The 23,277-nt window shown below is 37.6% G+C and overlaps 1 protein-coding gene across 3 annotated transcripts; it reads right to left on the minus strand.

Annotated features, from left to right (window-relative positions):
• Nucleotides 1-111: 111 nt before the first annotated feature.
• On the minus strand, nucleotides 112-22,279 carry LOC112049212 (mucin-5AC). 3 transcript variants are annotated; one of them, XM_052882253.1, is made up of 9 exons: nucleotides 21,946-22,279; nucleotides 20,625-21,665; nucleotides 18,174-18,896; nucleotides 16,930-17,087; nucleotides 15,747-15,884; nucleotides 14,111-14,357; nucleotides 12,937-13,202; nucleotides 12,106-12,288; nucleotides 112-10,910 (listed from the first exon to the last, which is right to left on the minus strand). In XM_052882253.1, the coding sequence occupies exons 2-9, from the start codon at nucleotides 21,493-21,495 to the stop codon at nucleotides 10,824-10,826; spliced, it is 2,673 nt and encodes an 890-aa protein (XP_052738213.1). In that variant the 5' UTR covers nucleotides 21,496-21,665; nucleotides 21,946-22,279; the 3' UTR covers nucleotides 112-10,823. The 3 variants fall into 3 exon arrangements, with proteins under 3 accessions (XP_052738213.1, XP_023942778.1, XP_023942777.1); XM_024087010.2 differs by having other exon boundaries at nucleotides 18,315-21,665; XM_024087009.2 differs by having other exon boundaries at nucleotides 18,174-21,665.
• Nucleotides 22,280-23,277: the final 998 nt, after the last annotated feature.

Below are 23,277 nucleotides of genomic sequence, written 5' to 3' on the forward strand. Positions count from 1 at the left end.
GCCATTTCTTTCTCTACAATAAGGCGAGGCTGTTTACTACTCTAATTAATACTGTAACAGTATTAATTAGCGTAATTAAATTAGAGGATCACTAAATAAATAAAAAAAATATTGATAAATTTGCCATTTATTATGATTCAAATAATGAAAAATTGTCAAACAAATCTGAGTAGTCCTGTCTTGTTAGCACAAAATAAATAAAGTTCCTCATTAATTATTAATATTATTAACTGACAGAACCTTGTATTTTACAATATTCATTACAAATGCGTAAGAACTACGTATTTTTCTCGGCTTATAAATAAAATAAAACTATACAACCTTCGAGCACTTATAAACAACTAAATTCACAATCGGTGACAAAAAGGAACCACCCTTAAGTGTTTCTTTTCCATAGATAGATATTATTTAATAGACACGTTTTTGCTAGCGACTGACTGCAAAGCGCCCTAAGATAAGCGATAACGCAGCTTAGGTAAAACACCTTTGGCTAGGAGATTAGGTATAAGAATTTTTTCTTAAAGTGTTCTTTAACTACCATAATATTTGTTTCTTTAAAAAAACATGCAAAATCATTATATATAATCTAAGAGTAAAAGATGAAGGTTCATATTTTAGCAAGTTTATACTGAAATTTCATACGTAATATGTAGTGGTATGTAATTTTTAATCAATTATAGAAATGAAATATTTTTGTAACCAGTTTTTAAGCCAGCAACTTTCAAGGTTAATTTAACCTATGTAGGTTGAATTTGCAGTAATCTAATGTTTAATTTAACATCACTTAACTAGGTATAGTACTAAATACTCTCGGGAGCCATTTTGTAATGTGTTTCTAGTTTTATAAGTGATCGAAGCATACAACCCAATATAATTATAGAAAATATCTTATAGGTACTGAATGTACTTATTCTGAAAAGAAAAATAATATATACCATTTTTGTTCATTGTATCACCTAATGGCAATCGAAACTTAAAATCTAAAGATCATTCTTTTATAATCAGTGTTTTTTTTGATATACAAAAGGCCGCTTTAGGAATGTGGTATATAAAGTGGGTACTCCAAAATTTACGAGTAGGTACACATGTACCTTCTTATATGTTGACACATTTGCTATAACTTGTCTTAGATCCCATCTAACATCGACAGTGCACTTCATATATGCAATAATGAATATCCAGAAATCATTACAAATCTGTTTATAAGGAATTTTCCATTTTGTAGAGTTTGTATTTACTTATAGTTCATACCCTAGTTAAAAACTTTGTGCACGCCATAGTCATAGACCACTGCACATCTACTGTTTAATGGTGAAGCTATATCAATGTTAGACTGTATCTTTTACTATCTGGCACTAAACATTATACTTGCGATTGTCAGGTCCTTCTAATAATATACAGGGTGCTCGGGAGTATTTCCCATAACTTCAAGGTGTTGACGAGTCCACACAAAGGAGCCGAACTGCATAACTGATATTCTTTTAACTAAAAAATGAAAACTTTTTATGTTTTCATACAAAGTAATTCAACTAATTCCGACTATCCATGTAACACACGCCTTTATCTATCTTTACATTTTGAAGTACGTCAAACTTGGCTACGTCATAATTGTAAGGATGCGTTTATGGGACTCAATTTAAGATCTATTTACAAAAGAAATATTATATACCCCGAAAATATTAATTTTAGAACACATGTTCCTCGAACATTTTTAATTAATTTTTGATAAAGATTATAACCCCAGAGTTATGGGAAATACTCCCGAGCACCCTGTATATTGCCCCAAATCAAAATCCAGTAAGAGCCATTATTTTTAATAGTTTATAATAATAAAATCGTTTAGGAAACGCAGTAAAACATTCAATAACTACGAGATCTTGGTACCCTTACAATAACTTCAGGTTGTGATGTCATTCATAGGACGGAGTAAGGTTTTTTTTTATTCTTTACAAGACTACAATCTCACCTGATGGTAAGTGGTGATGCAATCTAATATGGAAGTGGGCTAACTTGTTAGGAGCAGGATGAAAATCCACACCCCTATCGGTTTCTACCCAACACGCTAAATCGTTTAGCGGTACCTACGTCTTTGCCGGTAGGGTGGAAATTGGCTACGGCCGAAGCCTCCCACCAGCTAGCTAGACCTGGACCAATTAAGAAAATCTCAATCGGCTCAGCCGGGGATCGAACCCAAGCCCTCTGTCTTGTAAATCCACCGCGCAAACCACTGCTACACGGAGGCCATCAAAGGTGCACTGCTGTGATAATTTTGGAAAAATTAAAAACTTTTCACGTCAATTTCATTTGAAACTTAGCTTTAATAAAAGTAGGGGTATATTATGTGGTATAGAAATTAAAATATGTACATAATTTTTTTATTTTCATAAATAGCCAATTTTATTGTATCAATGGAATTAACTCTTCAATTCCCATGTCAAGGCTAATATAGATTTTTCGTTTTTCTTTGGATAACATAGCTTACAAACACTTAGTTATTACAAAAAAATAAATAAAATGTAAATGAACTACCCCCATTTTTTTTTATGGGCGTGTCACCCACAGGTGACACTGGGCATTGAGGCATTGTTGTTTCCTATAAGTATACTTGAGACTATACTTATAGGAAACAACATTTTTCTTATTCTTACAGTAGGAATGAAATGACAGATTCTATAATAATGTGTATAATAAATATGTAAACAAATAGAACACTCATTTACTGTGAAAGCTGCACCAACACTATATGCAAACCGATATTGCATTGGGATACATTTTATAGTGTGGTGGTTTGTATATACGCATCTTCTTTGAGTGTCGATTTGCGAGTGGTCGTCAGCTCTTCCAGCGCTCCTAACCTCAGTAGGGACTTTCAGCATCATCTGCAGAGGTAGATTCACAAATTGCCGATCGAAGGCTTGTCACATTTTTGCAAGTAGCAACATTTCACCGGAAAACTTAGTAAGGCTAGTTGTTTTTTGACCATCTCTTATCTCAGTTCAGACATTCATTTGACAAGCTGCATCTAAGCTTAAAGCAAACTAAGTCATGCTGTTGTCTTGCTACTTAGCTACAATATGTTCTTCAGAAGCTTGTCGTAAGGAAGAGCCTAGCTCTTTCTCTCGTTCTGAAGTTTTATGAATTGCAGTAGTCCAGACGATTTTCCCGACCAGTACCCGTACCCCAACATTTTGCTCTCGTAACTACTCGGAATAATAGTAAAGTATATTTTGTATTACAACATGAGAGCGAAGCATGCAACTGGGGAGATGTATAATATTAGCTTCGTTTCTTCCCTCTATCTTCACCTGTAACAACACCATCATAAGGAGAAAATAAAATAATATCTCCTCAGTTCTCCTCTGCCTGCAACTATAATCCAAGGTCTACCTGTAATACGTAATAAGTTATAAAAAAAACATCACCACATAGCGATAAGGCCAAAATGTAACAAGTTTTTGCTTAGAATGAAGTCAGGACAATTTGTTATTGCAATGCCCAGTGTCACCTACAGGTGACACTGCATACTTCCGACGTTGTAACAATGACGCTATAAGTTATTTTTAGAATAAGAAACATTTCTACTACAGCTTATTTATTCGTTTATTACATGTAATAAGTAAAAAAACAATACTTACGGTCTAGGCATTTATATTTCACTTTATATCGCAAGAGATCACACAAACTCAGACTCCTTCAATTTCGCGCTAAACAACTGAATAAATTTGACACATGACATATTGCTAGTGTTATCAAAAAAAAATAATTGATAATGTTACATATTGGCTTCGAAACAATAATATTAAATTTGAAAAATAATATCTCCTTCTGGTAGAAAAAAAATATTAAACGTCTGTCACCTCCAGGTGACACTGGGAATTGAAGAGTTAATAGATCGCTTACAAGGTTTTGTTTTGAGGCTCGTTTTACACGTATAAAAATAAAATCATCCAATTGGCTGTTGATAAGATAAATAGCACAATAACATTTAATCTAAAAAAAATGGTTAAAACATAAACGTCAAATTGCCACCGTAAATAAATAAAAACAAACAAACATCTCTTTTTTAATTTAAGAATAAATTGTGATGTAAGATTATTATTATCGTTCGTTAAAATAATTAATTAAATAATTAACAGTATAAAAAAAAAATCTTTTTACTATTTTTGTAGGGCAAAATATTTGAGTCTTCAGTTAATACTTTCACTATTAGTAATATAGTGTTTTACACGTTAATACCATCATTGTTAGTTCTCAAAATATATAAAAACTAAAAAAAAAATCATATGTTTGACAATGAAACATGATTTATCAATTCCTGCATAATATTTTTTGGATTCTTGCATAATATTTTTAGTTTTAAAGTAATTTGAAAATGATGGTATTAAAGTGCAATTTTCGCGCAAAAGAATCGACTCAGAAGGCCGCAAGATTCAAATAAAGTCCAACTACAATTCGCGTCAAATTAAGCATTATTTGCACGTCACCAGGGTTATTATGTATCTCGGTGTATCATTCAAATAATCAATTACTATATCGTTTTTCATCGTATTTTCATCGGTATAATCGAACATTGTGTTTTAATGAAATGGCACAATTATCGTCATTTTACGTAATGTGTCATTAGTATACTCGTAGTAGTGATAGTAGCAAATAGTAAGTTTATTTCAGCGAAAAACCATTATTTACGTAATTTCGTTAAAATAATCATGTTAGACTATTGGAAAAACAAAAAATCACTGCCACTTGATGTGAAATGGCGCAGTCAAGGTCATTTCGTTGACTTAACTAAGTTAGATGATAACAAAAACGAAAATACAATAAAAAACGATATAGTGACTCATTGATTGGTACACCAAGATACATAATAAGCCCTCAAGTTGCTGCATACGTAACGTACTTTATTTCGGACAGGAAGGGATTTTTTGGAAATTCCGTTTCATTGGTGTCTATAATACAATATCACGTCCCATCTCCACCCTATCGACGTCGTAACCCCGTTACGTATGCAGTGACCTTAATTTTGCCGCTAAAAGTGAGCAATAATCAAAATTAAAAATAATAGTAAAATTGATATAAGACCATTAGTGAATGCGTGAATATTCGAAAAGCACACTTAAAGCGGCAAAGTTATTTAATACGATGCAGTATTTGACTTATAGTAATAGTACAAGAATCTGGGAAACATTATTACAATTGATTACTATAGAGTTAGTTTTCGGTGAGCTTCGCCTTAATGAGACGCCACATCCAACTTTTTTATTAACATAAATTCTAGATAGTGGTAGCTATAAAGTAAGGTAAAAAAAAGGCTTCTCGGGATGCTCGACATAAATGATAACTTAAACCTGCTGCCATATGCGCGAGAAAAAGGGAAGCTACACAGAGTGGCGTTGTAACGCGTTACGTTACGAAGCCTGTTAAATCATTTAAGTATTTACGTATTAAGCAACTGAAGTGACAAACTTTGATGTCCTCGTTATCGATGCAAGTTGGGATGAGGGACGATTTTCAAAAATAGTACCTAATCAATTGTATTAATGTTCAATGGTAAAAACTTAAATTTTGTGTAAAATTTCAATTATTATTATTATTATTTAAAAAATAAATACATAGTGTAATAAAAAATATAAATAATAGCGATGCAATTTGTTTATACCTCTAAATTTAATTTTATTTCCCGCAAGTGTAATTTGTAGTTTTGAGTGAAACTATTAACTTATTTTTTTAATTTCAACTTCATGAACATAGTATGTAAAAAGATTTTATGCTGTGTCATATAAATGATAAAGTGGTTTTTTTTGGATACTGGGATTTGGACATATCAAATCTAAAGCTAATTTAGTTTATTGCTATATTCTGCTCGCATGAGCTAGCGTTTGCTTTCCATTCTGCTCCTAAATTATTTACAAAAAAATAATAACAATCTGTATTTTATCTGAAGGCCAGACAAAGAAGCAAGTTTTCCGAGCGAATTGCAAGTCACAAGTCCTTTTACCGTTATAGCTATTTTATATTTTTGTTACAGTTTTTATACCGTGATAGTTTACTATTCTTCATGGTGAAAAACCACCTTTTCTTCCTAATTTTAAACAAAATTTAAACATTCTGCTTTATTGATATAAATCATTTGCTTGAAGTTATACATTATTGTGATTGGTTACGTTAATGTGGGCGCTACGACCACAATGCATTAAGAGCTCCCGCAGACTTACAATTGTCAATTGGCCGACTAAATCGCAGAGTATTAACACGTTATATGTTAGCCCGCACATATTTTTCCAACTAAATTGGACACCGATATAGCATCACAGCCACGATTCACTACCGATTACGCACAATCAAAAAGTTGTCCAAACTAATTTATTTCGTCTGCAATTTCGTCGTTCGTCGGTCAACTTATAATTGTATGTCTGTGGGAGCTCTAAGAGCACCCGCTCACTTACAATTCTTAGTTGGCCGACTATCGAACAAATAAATTGCAAACATATACAATTTCGTTGGACAACTTTTCAATTGTACATAATTTCTGATGCGATCGGTGTCCAATGTAAAGCTAACTATTTACTATACTTGGACGATTTAGTTTGAGAAGATGTGAGGGTAAATATATTATTATCGCTATACCTGTTAGTATACTCTGCGATTTAGTGGGCCAACTTTCAATTGTAAGTCTGCGGCAGCTTTTCGTGCTTTTTGGTCGTAGCGCTCATGGTGACGTATTTTGCGTGCAACCAATCACAAGAATGTATAACTTCTAGCAAGTGTTCTATATCAGTGGAGCAAAATGTTTAATTTTGTTTAAAATTAGGAAGTAAAAGTGGTTTTTCATCTTGAAGAATAGTAATCATGGTATAAAAAACTCTAACAAAAATATAAAATAGCTCTAAAGGAGATCTCGGCCTCGCAGGGGCCGAAAGACAACTTTGCCTATAGTTGCGTCGCTTTTGTCTGGTCTTCGCCTCAGAGTTTTTGTGATCAACTGCCAGTGACTAAGTTATCAGAAAAAAAAGAAAAAGATTTTTGTTCCCCCTCGGCATTGCACATTATGACAATTTATCTAATTTATGTACATAAAAATATTAATGGTACTTTTATTTTTTTAACAATATCTGTTACCTCTTTACAGTTTCGAAATACGTATTTTACAAAGGCCTTTTTTATTGATAAACACGAGACTCACGACCTTTGAACTCGTCAACATAATATCGCCATTTTTAAACTATGCCCCAATTATACTCACAGTAGAGTTCATAATATATTTAATCTACACTATCTATATAGTAATATAAAACTGTTACGGCCCGTGTCTGTACATTTAATATACTTGTGATTGAAAACTAATTGAGAATCTAAATATAATATAAACCATATACCTATCAGTAGAATTGTAAATATAGTCAGAGGCACAATCCGCCCATTTCAATATACTCGCTTCATATTAAAGTGGGCGGATAACTGTGCCTCTGAGTATATTATGCTCTGCACATTGTAATGCAAGTCGCGAGCGAAAAGATACGATTTTAAAAACAGTTGAAACTACATATTATTGCATTACTTTTTAAGGCTGGTATAGGTAAGTCTTTTATTTTAATCGTTTGATTAGAATTTCGTATTCTTTATGGGTGCATTTTTATTGGTTTATAAAGAAGTGGAGTTTATAGACGTTGTGGGGGCGCCCCCAGGCGATCTTTTACCCGCTGAGTGTCGAATTTAAACTCTATATGTTTGAGATTTTGACAGCGGTTGAATGGTCCCCTGGGGGTGCCTTTACAACGTCTAAAAACTTCACTATTAGTTGCCTAAACACTCAATAAAGTAGATTATTAAAATAATACTGTAATATTACTTATACCATGGTTTAACTTTTCTACTTTATTGACTATATATTTTTGTGTGTACAGGAATCCTTATTACTAACACACTAATTTCAATTTTCTAATAATGAATTTAATTTTATTATATCCAATCTCAGACCAATTATAGAAGGACCTGTATCGCACTCATAGTCACAGACAAAATTGTCTGTCATTTTCTGAGGAAAACGAGCTTAAATTTGGTGTATATCTTATACTAAATCAACTACACAAAAATGTGATTTTACGGAGCTCTTTAACCGACGAACACGATAACAACTATTTAACATCGATTCTATAGAGATAGCTTTTATAATCGCATTAGATCATTGATCATATACTTTGACAGAAAAGTAACACCTAGCGAGGCAGGCCCTATACAATAGTTGGTCTGAGTATCCAATGCATTAAAGCTAAAGGTATTTTTGTATGGTTAGAGGATGTCCCTGTCAGTCAGTTGATACTTCGAATATGAACAAACATTGTATATTTTATTATGTCAAACAGTTTTTATAGTAAATACTGAAGTTATTGACATTATCGCGATGAGACATATAATTATACTAATTGACAAACCAATGAAAATGCACCCTAAACTCAAGTCTGGTAGGCCTAAGATGTGCGCCACGAGATAACAAGATAATTTTGTCTTCATATCTTTCTCTCTTTCACCTCATCGCAACGACAGAGAGAGCAATATATTATAATTATATGCTATTGTTTCAGTGATATTTATACTACATCTTTTATTGCGACGCGACGAAAGAGAGAGCAATATTTATACTACCCCTGTTATTGCGATATTTAAACTACCTCTTTTATTGCGACGCGACGAAAGAGCGATATTTATACTACCTCTTTTATTGCGACGCGACGAAAGAGCGATATTTATACTACATCTTTTATTGCGACGCGACGAAAGAGAGAGCGATATTTATACTACCCCTTTTATTGCGACGCGACGAAAGAGAGCGATATTTATACTACCTCTTTTATTGCGACGCGACGAATGAGAGAGCGATATTTACACTACCTCTTTTATTGTGACGCAACGACATATATATAGAATGCATCTCTTTTACTGCGAATTACGAAAGAATCATAGATAAAATGAAATAGTTATCTCTTAGAGCGAATTTTAGGCCTATCGGTAAAAAAAATTGTGATCTTGGATACGTAAATATATTAACAACTCCCCTGTCCCTCACCTATGTATATAATACGCTAAAATAAAAACTACTCGATCTAAATCACAAACCATAACAGACAATGTACGCCGACGGCACTACACAGGTAAACTACATACATTTTTGCGTCACATAATGCAAAAATGGCACCGCACCGATAAACACAAACCTCGAGCGTCCATCACTAGTAGGAGGAGCCTTTATATGACTTCATACATTAATTAATTAATTAATTAATAATTATTAGTGTCAGTTCATGCATTTTTAACTGACCTCAATTCGTGGGATTTTTTTTTATTGTGACTTCCTGTCTCATACATTATGTAGTACACTTTCGGGTTAGGTAGCCTGGAAGAATTACTATTAGTGATAAGGTCTCCTTTAATACTACATTTTTTTCATGTTCCATATATATATAATTATATATGTTTTGTTGTAATAAAGATATTTCAATAGATAAATTATTATTTTCAATGCAAAATGCAAATCCAATCCAAATTCGTTTGATTTTACAGCTGTTCTTTTAGTTATGCCTTTTCTTTTTGAACTACTTCCGTATTATTCCGTATTGCTGTGACAGATCACCGTTTTCGAGTTTTAGTGTTTATTTTCAAGTCAACTGCCCAATGTTTTATTAGGTGAACGGATACAAATAATAAGTAATTCGTTTATAATGGTGATATAGTCACTTGAAAATTTTACAAATTTTATTTTTTAATACTATCGAGATTTCTTAGCTTTATAAATAAGACAGTTATTGTATCCGTTATGTATTTTTTTTTTCATTTATGTATATTATATTAACAAAGTAGGTATATGTCAACCAAAGGCGCCTCCTCCAGGCTGAACACTCGAAGTACACAACTGATACTAAGTAACAGCCAAGTATAATTCGACAATTATTGGAGTAAAAAAAAGAAACTATAAATAAGTGATGTTCATCTGGTATTACAATAATAATATTAATAATAATCAACTAACAGCACAGTTCGCAACAAATAACTTCACCACTTTGAAGTTGGTTCAAATGAGTAACCAAAAACCCTGACTAGCCTTCTCTAGCCAAGTTACATAACGATACAGCCCCTGTAGCCAAGTGGCACGCCGATTCTCTTTCTACGATCGCAAACGCTTCGAAAACGAAAGAGAGAGCAATATTTATACTACCTCTTTTAATGCGACACAACGAAAACTAGAAAATGTAGGGGATTGACAGATCTTGAACACGTGACCTGTCGGTAGAAAATGTCATTTCTATACGTTTTTCTAGTTTTCGAAGCGTTTGCGATCGTAGAAAGAGAATCAACGTGCCACTTGGCTATAGTGGCTGTTTCTACAATCGCTTCTTAAACAATGTAAGGGAATGTGAAAATATTCGTTATAGATAAGGTCATGTAATAACGGTTGATTACAATCAATCAGATATAATCATTCCCATACATTTTTTTAATTTCAAAGTGTTAGCGATTGTAGAAAAATAATAAATTTGTAACATTGCTAGACCGGCTGAAATATAAACACGCTTTTATTGAAACACCATACTAATATAAGAAATGTGTTCTTTTTCCGCAACATGACGACAATTTTTATTTTTCCGCAATTTTAATACAAGTCGCGTAACTGGGTGTGAGGTCTTCAGAGTGGCAGAGCAATTTGAAACTGTAGACACATCCGTTCCGAATACAAAATATTTTAAATGCTTAAATGTAGAATTTAAAAAAATATCTTCAAAAAATGACATACATACAGCACATATTTGACATTTGACAGGTATAAAAAGGCGTTATATCATCTGGCGGGCCATGGAGTGGCGCGTCTTGCGCTCCCACGCCTCCGCGTCGGCCCAGCTGTGGCGCACGTCGCGGAATAGCTGCAACAATCGCGGATATTTTACTATGTTCATCATCATCATCATCATCATCATCATCATCATCATTACCATCATCATCATCATCATCATCATCATCATCATCATCATCATCAAATAAAATTGAGATACCTTTTTTATTCATTCTTTACAAGTTAGCCCTTGACTACAATATTGAGTCTATGCAATTATACATTAAAAGTCTATGCAAGAGGTCTATGTCCAGCTGCGGGCGTTCATCGGCTGCTAACTCAGACCAATTATTGTATAGGACCTGCCTCGCTAGACGTTACTTTTCTGTCAAAGTATATGATCAACGATCTAATGCGATTATAAAAAATGTCTCTATAGAATCAATGTTAAATAGTTGTAATCGTGTTCGTCACTTAAAGAGCTCCGTAAAAATACCTTTTTATGTAATTAATTGTGTAAAAAACGGGCAAAAACTTCTAGTTTAGTATAAGATGTATATTAAATCTAAGCTCGTTTTCCTCAGAAAATGATAGACAATTTTGTTCGTGACTATGAGTGCGATACAGGTCCTTCCATAATTGGTCTGAGGCTGCTAATGATGATGATGATGATGTCGATGAATTTATTTTTTTATTAATTTCTACAAGATAGCCTACAATCTCAACTTATGGTAAGTGATGATGCAATCTAAGATGGAAGCGGCTTGTTAGGAGGAGGATGAAAATCCATACCCCTTCCGGTTTCTACACGACATCGTACCGGAACGCTAAATCGCTTGGCGGTACGTCTTTGTCGGTAGGGTGGTAACTAGCCACGGCCAAAGCCTCTCACCAGCCAGACCTGGACCAATTAAGAAAACCTCAATCGACCCAGCCCCCCGGAGTGATACACTCGGATCGTTTTGGTCCACCCATCCCGAACGGCCCTCTAAGCCGAGGTCCGAGTCTCAGAGGAGACGCCCTTAGGGAGTCGTTCCGCCCATCTACTCTGCTTCTACCTTCGGGCCCCATCAGGCGATGCTTCTGCGCTCGCATAAGGAGCCTACGGCACTTACACAATCAGAAAAAAAAGACCCAGCCGGGGATCGAACCCAGGACCTCCGTGAAGTAAATCCACCGCGCATACCATTGCGCCACGGAGTTCGTCATAGTTCTCTGTTTTTTTTTTTTTATTCTTTACAAGTTACGAAGTTTTTTAGTCTGTGTACGAAGCAAGTCGTATTTACCTGCGACAGCCACACCTCGTCCGCCAGCAGCTCGTTGAGTATCACGGTGGTGTCTTTGCCGGGGTTCTGCATGCGCTTCTCGGTGACGCGCTTGCTGCACTCCGCGTACATGAGGTACTTCTGGTGCGATATCCGCGAGTACAGCTGCACGCGCCCGCAGCACGACGCGCACACCAGGAACTCCTGGAAACACGCGCGCTGCCATGTATAAGCCGCGTCGACTCAGTGGTGTGCTCAAGGTTTTTAACTAGGATAGGCACCATACAAATTATACAAAACAATCGGACCCGGTAGAGCTTCGATTGGACTTATGTGCGCTTCTTCCCTACCCTACTCCCACCCTACGCCTACCCTAAAAAAACCATCGTCGTACTTCATAATCCTACTAATATTATATAGGTACGCGAAAGTTTTTATGGATGTTTCTTACTTTTTAAAGATGCTACTACTGAACCGATTTGTCTGAAATTTAAGCCTAGTTCGGACTACTTTAGTATTTTAGTCGAGTACGAACGATTTTTTCCTTTCTTAGCCTGAAGATGCCTACATCATAACATCTACCTGCATGCCAAATTTCAACCCGGTCCGTCCAGTGGTTTGGGCTGTGCGTTGATAGATCACTATGTCAGTCACTCAGTCAGTCACCTTTGAGTTATATATATATATTTACATTTAGATATACATTCTCATAGGCCAGTCGTGCGTTGGCTGCACGGCTCCAGCGTGCCGGGGTTATAGGGCTGGCCGTACAACAAGCGTGCTAACAGCCAGCCGAGCCTAGCATTATTGCTTAACTGCAAGAGATTGCACATTCAAGTTAATGTCAATTACCTTCTCATAGGCCAGTCTGGCGTCCGGCTGCACGGGCTCCAGCGTGCCGGGGTTGTAGGGCTGGCCGTACAGCAGCAGGCGCGCCACGGCCGGGCGCGAGCAGGCGCGGCACACGCCCGAGCCGGCCGCCACGCTGAGGCCGGGCCACGTGCCGAGCGCCGCGTCCAGCGCGCGCGCGCCGCCGCCGCCGCCGCCCGACGACACGCGCGAGCGCATCGTCTCCGTCACCTCGTCCACCGTCTTCACGTTGGACAGGAAGTACTCGTCTGTGAAACGTCAACATTGACACAACGTTATCTACCCATATTCGGCTAACTGCTGAGCTCCTCTCTGAATGATGGGTTAGGCCAATAGTCCACCACGCTGGCCCAATGCGGATTGGCAGACTTCACACACTCACATTTCTTAATTCTCTGGTATGCAGGTTTCTTCACGATGTTTTCCTTCACCGTTTGAGACACGTGATATTTAATTTTTTAATTAACACAACGTAATATGCTAATTGACTCATATGAAAATATAAACAATATTAATTTCGCATAGTACATGGAATAAGGGTCCGAAATATGTTGATATTAATTAATAAAACTCAATTTAAATATCATGATTTTTTTATAAAACTCAATTTAAATATTATGTATTTTTCAAATTTTCCAAACGTCAAAAACGCTACGTCCATTTTGTGACGTCACAATGTCACTTGATGTACTTAACGACAAACAAATTTTTCGTTAGACGCTCCGTTTGTAATAGATTTGGTATAGTGACGTCATGAAACAGTTGAAATATGAACCATCATAGCCAACAGGCGTTTTGACTGGTATTGTCAAAAATATATTTAAAAACTAAAATTTTTATGTAATCACGTCCCAAAAAAATATGAAAAAATAAATATCTATATTATGTACTAAGTATTTAAGATCATTAAAAAATATTTAAGATCATTAAAAAGTGTCAACTAGCCTATTAACTAAAGAAACATTCATTATTAGTTGCCTAAAAGCTTGTCCAAACAGCGCGGCAATCGGGAGCGTAACGCTCGATGTCTGATATTGGCTTTTTTCTATCGCTTCATGCGAATAAATATATCGCTTAATTTTTTATAAGCGTTTTTTAAAGTACAGCGCACTACATATGAGTAAGGAATAAAAAAATAATTGAAATGAAAAATTACCTTGCTCTTGAAATATTTCCGTCAAAAAGTTGGGATCCAATGCGTGTGATATTAATGTTTGTATGTACACTTCGAAATTTTCTTGATACATTTGTGTTTCTAACATTCGTTTCTCTATAAAGTTACAGTCGTCCAAGGGTAATTCGCTTCTTACTAATTCGACTATTGTTTCTAAGTGAGATTGTGATCGGACCTTTACTGGAACTTGTGTGTATAGTTTCTTATTTTCAGGATTCCATGCTGCGTACTGAAATGAACACAAAATTTGGATCATAGAACATTGAAAGTAGCAATCAATCAAAATATCTTCAACTGGATTCTAGTTAGATAATTGCAATATTATAGAAATTATCAAGTTTTCCAGTTGTGTGAATCGAAACCACTGCCTTGAATGCGGAAGGCAGCGTCACTACCTACTGTGCCACTGGGTCATCAAATAATAGTTGCAGTCGTTATTCAATTCTTAAAATTAAAGCTATTATCATTGACCTCTTGTAATAAAAGGACACACAATCATGTAGAAAATTTTACTTAAAAACTAGCCAATTTTGCTTTAACAGTTTTAGAATTTAAGAAAAAAATTATACTTAAAGGCTTTTACATATTGTATAATATTTAATAGAATGCCAAATTCAGAGCAAATTCAACCTTAAGGATTGACTTTAAGGTTGAATTTGCAAATGCGACTACTTGGATTGAGTGCCAAGAAGTTGTGCTTGGCACTCATTGAGTGGGGACGTTTTTTGGTCGCTGATTGTGCATCTACTTTAATAGGAGGATACTATGTTAAATTTGATCCACTTCTCGGTTTCTGCTCGAGCTGAAATTTTGCATGCATGTTGTATACTCGTATATCGGATGACAATGCAATATTATTATGATGATTTAGAGCTGATTTTATGGTGGAGCTGGAAGGTGGCCATAGGAACTCTGTAAATAAACGACGCAAGCCCATCGAGTTTGGGCTCGTTTAACTCGTCTTGACGAGTACTTTGATACTAGATGTTAACCAGGCCCTGATAATGGATCTGGAAGGTGGCCATAAGAACTCCGTAAGTAAACGAGGCAACCCCATCGAGTTTGGGGTCGTTTGATTCGTCTTGACGAGTACATTAATACTAGATGTTAACCAGGCCCTGAAGATGGAGCTGGAAGGTGGCCATAGGAACTCCGTAATTAAACGACGCAAACCCTATCAAGTTTGGGCTCGTTTAACTCATCTTGACGAGTACTTCGATACTAGATGTTAACCAGGGCCTGATCATGGAGCTGGAAGGTGGCCATAGGAACTCCGTAATTAAACGACACAACCCCATCAAGTTTGGGCTTGTTTGATTCGTCTTAACGAGTACTTTCATACTAGATGGTAACAGTTTTTAACTTTTTAGAATCGATTTGGATTAACATGGAAAAATCCGCGTAAAGTGGTAAACTTTGTGGTATTGTATGAGGGTTTGTCACTATATACTTATCCATATAGGGGGGTTCTTTGGATCTACTGAACCAATATTGAAAATTCTTTTACCAATAGAAAGCCACGTTATTTGTAAGTGTCATAATAGGCTATATTTTACGAACGCGAACTAAGCTGGTGAAACCGCGAGGCGAGGCAAGTATAAAATAAAATTTTACTTACCGTTGATATATTTCTATATAATACTTTTCCGTTCTCTTCAAAAGGTTCGTACTTTTGCAACAACGCTTTGCCGTCCACTCTCCATATCGCCGGCCACATCTCGTTCAAGTCGGTTTTTATTGCGACAAACTCTCCCGACTGTAAAAATTAACACACTCTCACTGTATCAACGGTTCACTTAGATCAGTACGTCCACTTAGGTAGGTATAGCTTGGCAACATCGTTGATGACACTCCCATGATATGCTGGCGACGGGGGGAAAGACTGCGCGGGTGTGAAATCATGCGTGCGGGGAAGTGAGGTGCATTAGTCTTGTTTTACGAACGAATTTGCCAAGCTATAGTAGTAGTAGATGCACGCCATGATATCTCATATAAATAAAATATTATTTTTCTGTTTTAGTGTGTCCTAGCATAGAGACAGTCGAAGAACTTTTCCGCCTAGCCATGGACAAGGAAAAGTTTAGAAAGCTGACCGCTGACCTTCAGTAATGGAGAGTCACTCTAAGAAGGAACATAGTGAACGAAAGCGCCACAGTACGGGCATTTCGTTATTTTCATTTTAACACTAAGTTACTGAACCGATTTTCATGAAAATTAAATGGGACCAATCTGGAAGTATACTTTTTTAAAAAACAAAAAAAAATTTTTAAGAAATGACGAAGTTATGAGGTAACAAAAGATTAAAAAAAACATACGCGTCGATTGAGAACCTCCTCCTTTATATGTCGGTTAATAATAACAGAAAGAAGAGAAAAAGCCATATTGTCGACCGTTGGAAGCGAAACGGAAAATGCCGCTCGATACCGAAAACCGACATTTTCGTGACAATAGTCATCAAAAAAAATATCTACTACAGAAGTAAAATTTTGCATGAGTACGAGTTCCTATGTTATTCCTTTACGCCGAAACTTAATTTGGTAATAACGGTGAAGGAAAAACTGAAGCAAAAATAATATCTACCACAGAAACGGTGAAGGAAAAACATCGTGTGGAAACCTGCATACCTGAGAATTTTCTTTATTCTCTGCGTGTGTGAAGGCCAGCGTGGTGGACTAACCCCTTTCATTCTGAGAGGAGACTCGTGCTCAACAGTGGTCCAATATGGGTTGTCAATGATTCCCCTGCACGGTTTAAACCGCGGGGCATCTGCTAGTAAAATAGCACATTGGAAAGACAAGTACCTGATATGGCATTTCTTCAATGGATGCATTATTATCTATCTGCCCAGATCTGGAGACGTGTTGATGTGATTTGATGTGATGCAATTTCCTGTTAGAGCTAGCTTCGTTCTCTGTGGAGCCATATACGCCGTAACCCAAGCTTGTCGAGTGCGCAGAAACTAAAAGTTTAATTAGTTTTAAATTATTAATTACACTTAATTAACATATCATGAAGTGATAAAATAATAAAAAAATTACCTTTTCATTGTACAGAAAAATGAACTCTGAAGTTATTCTCTGCATATCATTATATTTAGGTATGTAAAATAATCAAAAGGTGGGATTGGTAGGGACAAGGAAAGCCAAATGGTGAAGGTTCACCTTTTGCGATAACATGTACATATTATTGATACATAAATATGACATATTCGTCTTACGGCTGTGTGCAATATATAAACAAATGATCAATATATAGCAATGAACATGTTATCCCTATTTGGCGAAGTGAGGGGTGCTACCAGGAATAATTACAAACTAAAATTATTTAACACACGTGTCAGTAATATACTCGCGTTTATTTTATGTCTCCTCCTATTATACAAAAATATTTACATAAAATATTGAGAATTGTGCATAAACAAATAACAATTAAATAGAAATACAAAAACTTATGTTCGGGGCATGGCCTTCTAATACATTACTCACACTAACTTAGCTGTCAATTTAGTATTATTATGCAATTTATTTCTCCTTATAATATAAATCACTTTCGGCTAACAGCGAAGTATATGAATACACTATCCATAAGTACCAACTAAATTCAAATACTGTAAAATACAATACATTATTTAGTATATACAACAGACAACCACTGGTATCAAACCCATAAAAAAAATATACCACACTTTTGGAATTATTAATGGTAGCACCCCTTCGAAAGCGAGTATGACAAGAGTCACAAATACTACAATTTACAATTACATGGCACTAATAATGTGTCATCAACAATCACATCAATGAAATCTTGTTACAAGCTAACCCTAAATACCACCTCCACTAACATAGGTACATCACATTTTCTTCATAGAAATTATTTACAGTAAATAATAATAGATTTCATCTAATAAACATTTACATATCACAGTTAAAGTGTAACAAGTTTTCACTGCATGCTAGTTAGCTTGCTCCTGTCATACAAGCTTCAGGGCTAGCTCTTCACCACCGCGCTCTACTTCGCAAGTGGAAATCTAGCAAATTGAACGCACCTTCCTCGGGCTGGTGTTGGTAATAGTATTGCTGCTGCGGCGCGACCTGCAGCGGCGCGGGCGGCGGCGCGCGCGGCTTCCTGGGCGCGGCCGGCAGGGGCGCCACGGCCGCGGGCGGCTTGCTGGGCGGCCGCTTCTTACCTTTGTCGCTCAGCGGCGTGCTGGGCACGTTGAGCACGGGCTTGTGCAGCCGCCGCGCCTCCTCGTCCGCGTCGTACGCGCCCTCCTCCGACCCGTCGTACTTTCGTTTCCGGTCTTTGTTGAGATTGTAGTATCGCGGGTCCTCGAGCTCCGCGCCCTTCGCCTGCGCGCCGAGGAGGTGCGCCGACGCGTGCGGCTGCCCGGCGCCCAGCAGGCCCGGCGCGCTCATGCCGGGCGCGCCCATGCCGGGGGCGCCCAGCGCCATGCCCGTGGGCGCCATGGCCCCGTTGGCGCTGTTGGCCTCGCACGGGCTCTTGTGCTCAGGGTACGCCTTGTTGTTGGCGGTACTGTTGGTGTTCGTTCGCGACCACGTCGACTTTCGGGCGCCTCTGCCGGCCGGCGGGGGGGAAGTGTCGCGCTCGCCTTGCAAGAACTTTAGATAAGAAGCCATGAATCCCGAACCGGGGCCCGTGACGGGGACATTGAACTTTTTATCCATGACTTTCGAATCTTGTGAAGTACTGTTAATGCTCGTCTGCTGAGAAGTGGGTGCTACCGTCGATGCAGTATTAGCTCGTTGTTCTGCAAGGAAACCAAGTTCTTCTTCTATATTGGGCACTACCACCTTTGGCTGTTCCTCTTCACGAGTTTCAGGCGTCGAAAAAGATGACGAGGAAGCCGAAGGTGGCGTATCGCTGAACGAAGACAACGGTGTTAACTCCACTGAAGACTGGAAGTCGGGATGAGGACCGAGGTGGAACGGCGGGAAGTAGGTGAGGGCGTGACCGTGTTGCATGGCTAGAGCTTGGTGTTGGTTGGCAAAGCTCGTCGCGTGCAATGGCGCTTGCGAGCCGAAGGCGGATGTACCAGAAAACATTTTGGGGGGCGGAGGCGGAAGATTCCAACGTTCGAAATCGAAATACCCATTTTGTTGTTGGTTACTGGTTGAACTGTGAGCTGGGGGTGGAATTCTGTTTGCCAAATAGTCAGCCATCACGGCAGCGTTTGAAAGTTCATTCATATTAGTGTGAGACGATTTCTCGGTACTTTTGCGTCTGGCGACAGACTTGGTGGGCACCGGCGGGGCGGGCGCCGGGGGTGGTGGCGCGGCAGGGGCAGGGGCAGGGGCGGGGGTAGTGGTTTTCGGTTGCTTAACTTCTTGTAATTGGCAACTTTGCTGTAAGGTTTGTAAGTTTTTTACGATACTCATTGGATCACCACGACAACTAGATAAATCTTGTAAAGCTACATTACTCCCGTCAATATAATGTTTATCAGATAAATTTCTATCGCTAGAGGTTTGTGATGTGGTTTTTTCAGTGTGAGAATTTTCGTTTAGGCCATTGTTAAAATTACTAGAGCTGTTACTATTACTATTACCATTACTATTATATTTTCTGGCAGATTGTCGTTCAGACTCCCAACAGCTTTGGTTGGTGTGACTCTGACTACGCTCATACCTATTTTCACTATACGATTTACTTTGTTCAATGCCTAAAGCTCTTGTGATGACAGAGGGATAGGCCACCTGACTATTCTGTGAAGGTGGCCTAGAAACAGAAGCATCTAGTGGTGACCTAGGAGCATTGCTATTTACTTTGCTGTAGTGATCTCCGTGTTGCTGTGGTGAGTTAGTAGAGTTCATAGGACTGTGGTACATGGGGTATGCAGGACTAGAACCGTGTCCTAACGGGGAAGTCTGTGGGGCAGATTGCAATGGACTTTGCCTCCGTGCCACAACAACACCACAATCAGGACCATTTTGAGAGCTACTACTAGAATAACCTGTGTCTGTACTAGAGCTGCTTTTAGCACGAACATGGTACTCTGAGTCCACATTGTTACCACTTTGGTAATGCCTGAAACTAGAACTTTGTGATGATGCGTACTGAGAGTTACCAATTCTGTTTGGCTTGGAAGAGCCACTGCCACTGTAATTCATTCTGCCTGGGGCGTCCATTATAGAATAACTTATGGGGGATGACTGAGGTTGAAGTTTATCTATAGATTCACAACTCTTTCTAGATTCACTACCTAACTCTGGGTATATTTTACTTTGAGCTTTAGTCTGTATTTGTGGTGCTTTAGATGTTGGAGAAACAAACCCACTACTGTTGTTGGAAGTTGCCTTCTCAATGCTAGCAGTTTTAGGTGACTGGGAGCTGTAGATTGAAGCGGAAGGTCTGGTGGAGGTGGTAGAGGATGAGCGGTAGTCTTTGCTGGGAGGGGTGGAGGCGGTTGTCACAGATGGAGTTGACACAATACAAGATTGCTGGGAAGGGTTACTTGCAGAACTTGAATATGACTTACTTCCAGCATAATCCTGCTGTGATGATAGTTGACCACTCTTTGCACTACTTGTGCTGTACGAATTATCAGCCTGGTTGCCAAAAGATGAAGGAGATTGAAAAAATGATGACGATGAAGTAGACGAGGCCGGTTGTTTGGATGCTGTCGCTGGTGAGCCCGACCTATTGCTCTGTTTACCGGCGCTAGAGATTTGTGCGTTGATGTGATTGTTGAGAGTTTGTGCAGCAGCAAAGTGAGCATTGAAGTTTTCATATGTTGCTGATGCTTTAGTTGTAGCTGGACTCGGAGAAGAAGGCACCACACTTTCATGAGGTAGGATTCCAAATGGACTAGGGAGCTGGTTATTTCCTTGCCAGCTTAATCCTGCTGTGCTACCTGGGGTCGCAGATTGATCAAAAAATGATGTTCCTTGCGTAGCTAGTGCCTGGTGCGAATAGTTTTCTCTGAGTGAAGAAATTTCAGTTTCCACTGAGGATTGTTTCGAAGCAGCAGCTTGGGCCTGAGCAGCTTGAGCCTGTGCTATCACTTGACGATGTTGGGCCTGAAGGGATGAACTATAGTGTGCAGGTTTCGGATTTGCATGATGAAACAAAGGTGAGAATACAGCATCATATCCCACGGGCGGGGGAGAGAGAAATCCACCAGGATTAAACGGTGATGCAGTCGTCGAGCCTAGCTGGCCTGCTAGTGATGCAGTGGTGTGAGCTGCCTGCAGGAGCAATTGACTCGTCGTCGACGGCACAGGCTGGCTGCCCAATCCAGTACCACCACTGGCCAGATGGTGATGAAAGTCCCCACTCGCAGCACCAGCTTGTACCCCTGCCAGTCGATTGTACGAAGCATATGCTGACCATGGTCCTACTGGATCCATTACCACCTCCGTGTTGCTTTGTGTAGTGTCAATGTATGTAATTTATCAACAGTAGTCCACACTTTCATCCATAGTTTGTAATAAACACTAATCATATATTTATTACCACTAAATCGGAGCACTTGCAGTCATAATGAATAACTAAATTATTCTTCGTCCAAATGACACCCCTGGAAAGAAAAAAAACAAGCATTTTTATATTTTATACTCATGAAAAAGCTGTCATTTAAGATGATTGTAATATGCAGCAGATAATATACGGGTCGATTTAAGTATTTTCATGTGAATTAAAGCTAAAATTAGTATTGGTTTCATGATTCCGTCATAAACACTTCGAAACAAAAATAATGCGCCGCTCGAACATAGTAGCGTCAATGTGTTTGAACAATGAAGTTAGTTATTTCACTGGAATCGGTTTTAGAGAATGAGCATTCGTTTGAAAAAACATACCATCGCATTAGTTTTGAATAACCATTTATCAATGTGGTTTCAGAGGACGCTCACACGACAGATAACATCGTAAATATGGCCTCGACGAATCTTCAGGTTCTCTTGCGACGGGTTTTGTCTATTGTGAAATTAAAAACCACTTAAACTCTGTTATTCAATACATATAACTAATCACTGAATAATATACACTTTGCAACTAAACTTCCTTTCTTAGTTTTAACTATAATTAAGTTTCATGGAAGCGAATACTTTATTTACAAGTGGAAATACGACAACGTTTCGCCTTTCACATTAATAGCCGCCATCTTACTTGTCGAATGTCGAAGTAGTACCGCGAACGAACGACCGCACAAAACAAGCGAGTTAGCGCCATCTAGAGAATAACGTAATGTTACATTATTTTTTGTAGTTATTTTTTGCTATCAAGAAACGACTATGTATTGAAAATTCTTATTTATATTATTTCTAAAATGTAAAATAAAGATTAAATCAAAAAACGTTTGATCTAATTAATATTTTATTATTTAAGAATACTTTTGGCAACAAAGTACGATAGAGTAAAGTTCAAAATCAAAAGGTCCTTTATAAACGTACCTGAGGTATTTCAAAAATAACAGGATTGGAAATAATTAATAAAGTGGATAATCTATGATAAATATTTTTTTCAATTTTTTACATCGACGGAATAACTATCTCTGTCTACAATTTTTTCCTTGTTTGTCTGTGCAGTGAATAAAATTACCACAGACAAAAAAAATATTTGCAATAAAAAATACAGCAGATACTATTTACTTATCTTTAATCTTTGATTATTTGGATTTTGGACCAATTTAGACTATTATATAAAAATGGTCAAAGTTTAGAATACATCGTCCATTTCCATCTAAATAATTCGTCTGAGAGTCCGTTGTTCGGTAATAATGATTTATTTAGCTTTTCTTTAGGTATACATGCATGCTGTACTATAAGATCTAGAACTAGATCATACATATAAATATATCATTTCCTTGGGTTAGACCAAGACTAAACTAGCAAAAGACTCCTACCTAATATTACTAGATATCATCTATTATCCTATTATTATTATAAACGCGAAAGTTTGTATGAACGTCTGTATGTATGGTTGTTTGTTGTCTTTAACGCCGCAACTACAAAACCGATTTGGCTAAAATTTGAAATGAAAATAGATTTAGCTCTGGATTAACACATGGCCTTTTCGTTCCGGAAAATTCCATGGTTCCCGAGGGATTTGTGAAAAACTAAACTTCAAACGGACGAAGTCGCGGGTATCCGCTAGTTCATTCATAATCAATGGCGTGATCGAATTAGAAA

Source organism: Bicyclus anynana, chromosome 6 (genome assembly GCF_947172395.1).
Source record: "Bicyclus anynana chromosome 6, ilBicAnyn1.1, whole genome shotgun sequence".
Lineage (NCBI taxonomy): Eukaryota > Metazoa > Arthropoda > Insecta > Lepidoptera > Nymphalidae > Bicyclus > Bicyclus anynana.

Bases quoted from the DNA above. Each gene is read 5' to 3' on its own strand.
- LOC112049212 (XM_024087009.2), bottom strand. From the start codon at position 21,495: ATGGATCCAGTAGGACCATGGTCAGCATATGCTTCGTACAATCGACTG. The intron at 14,358-15,746 runs GTAAGTAAAATT...TGTTCATTTCAG, and splicing joins TATATAGAAATATATCAACG to TACGCAGCATGGAATCCTGA. The intron at 12,289-12,936 runs GTAATTGACATT...GCGTGTTTCCAG, and splicing joins CCAGACTGGCCTATGAGAAG to GAGTTCCTGGTGTGCGCGTC.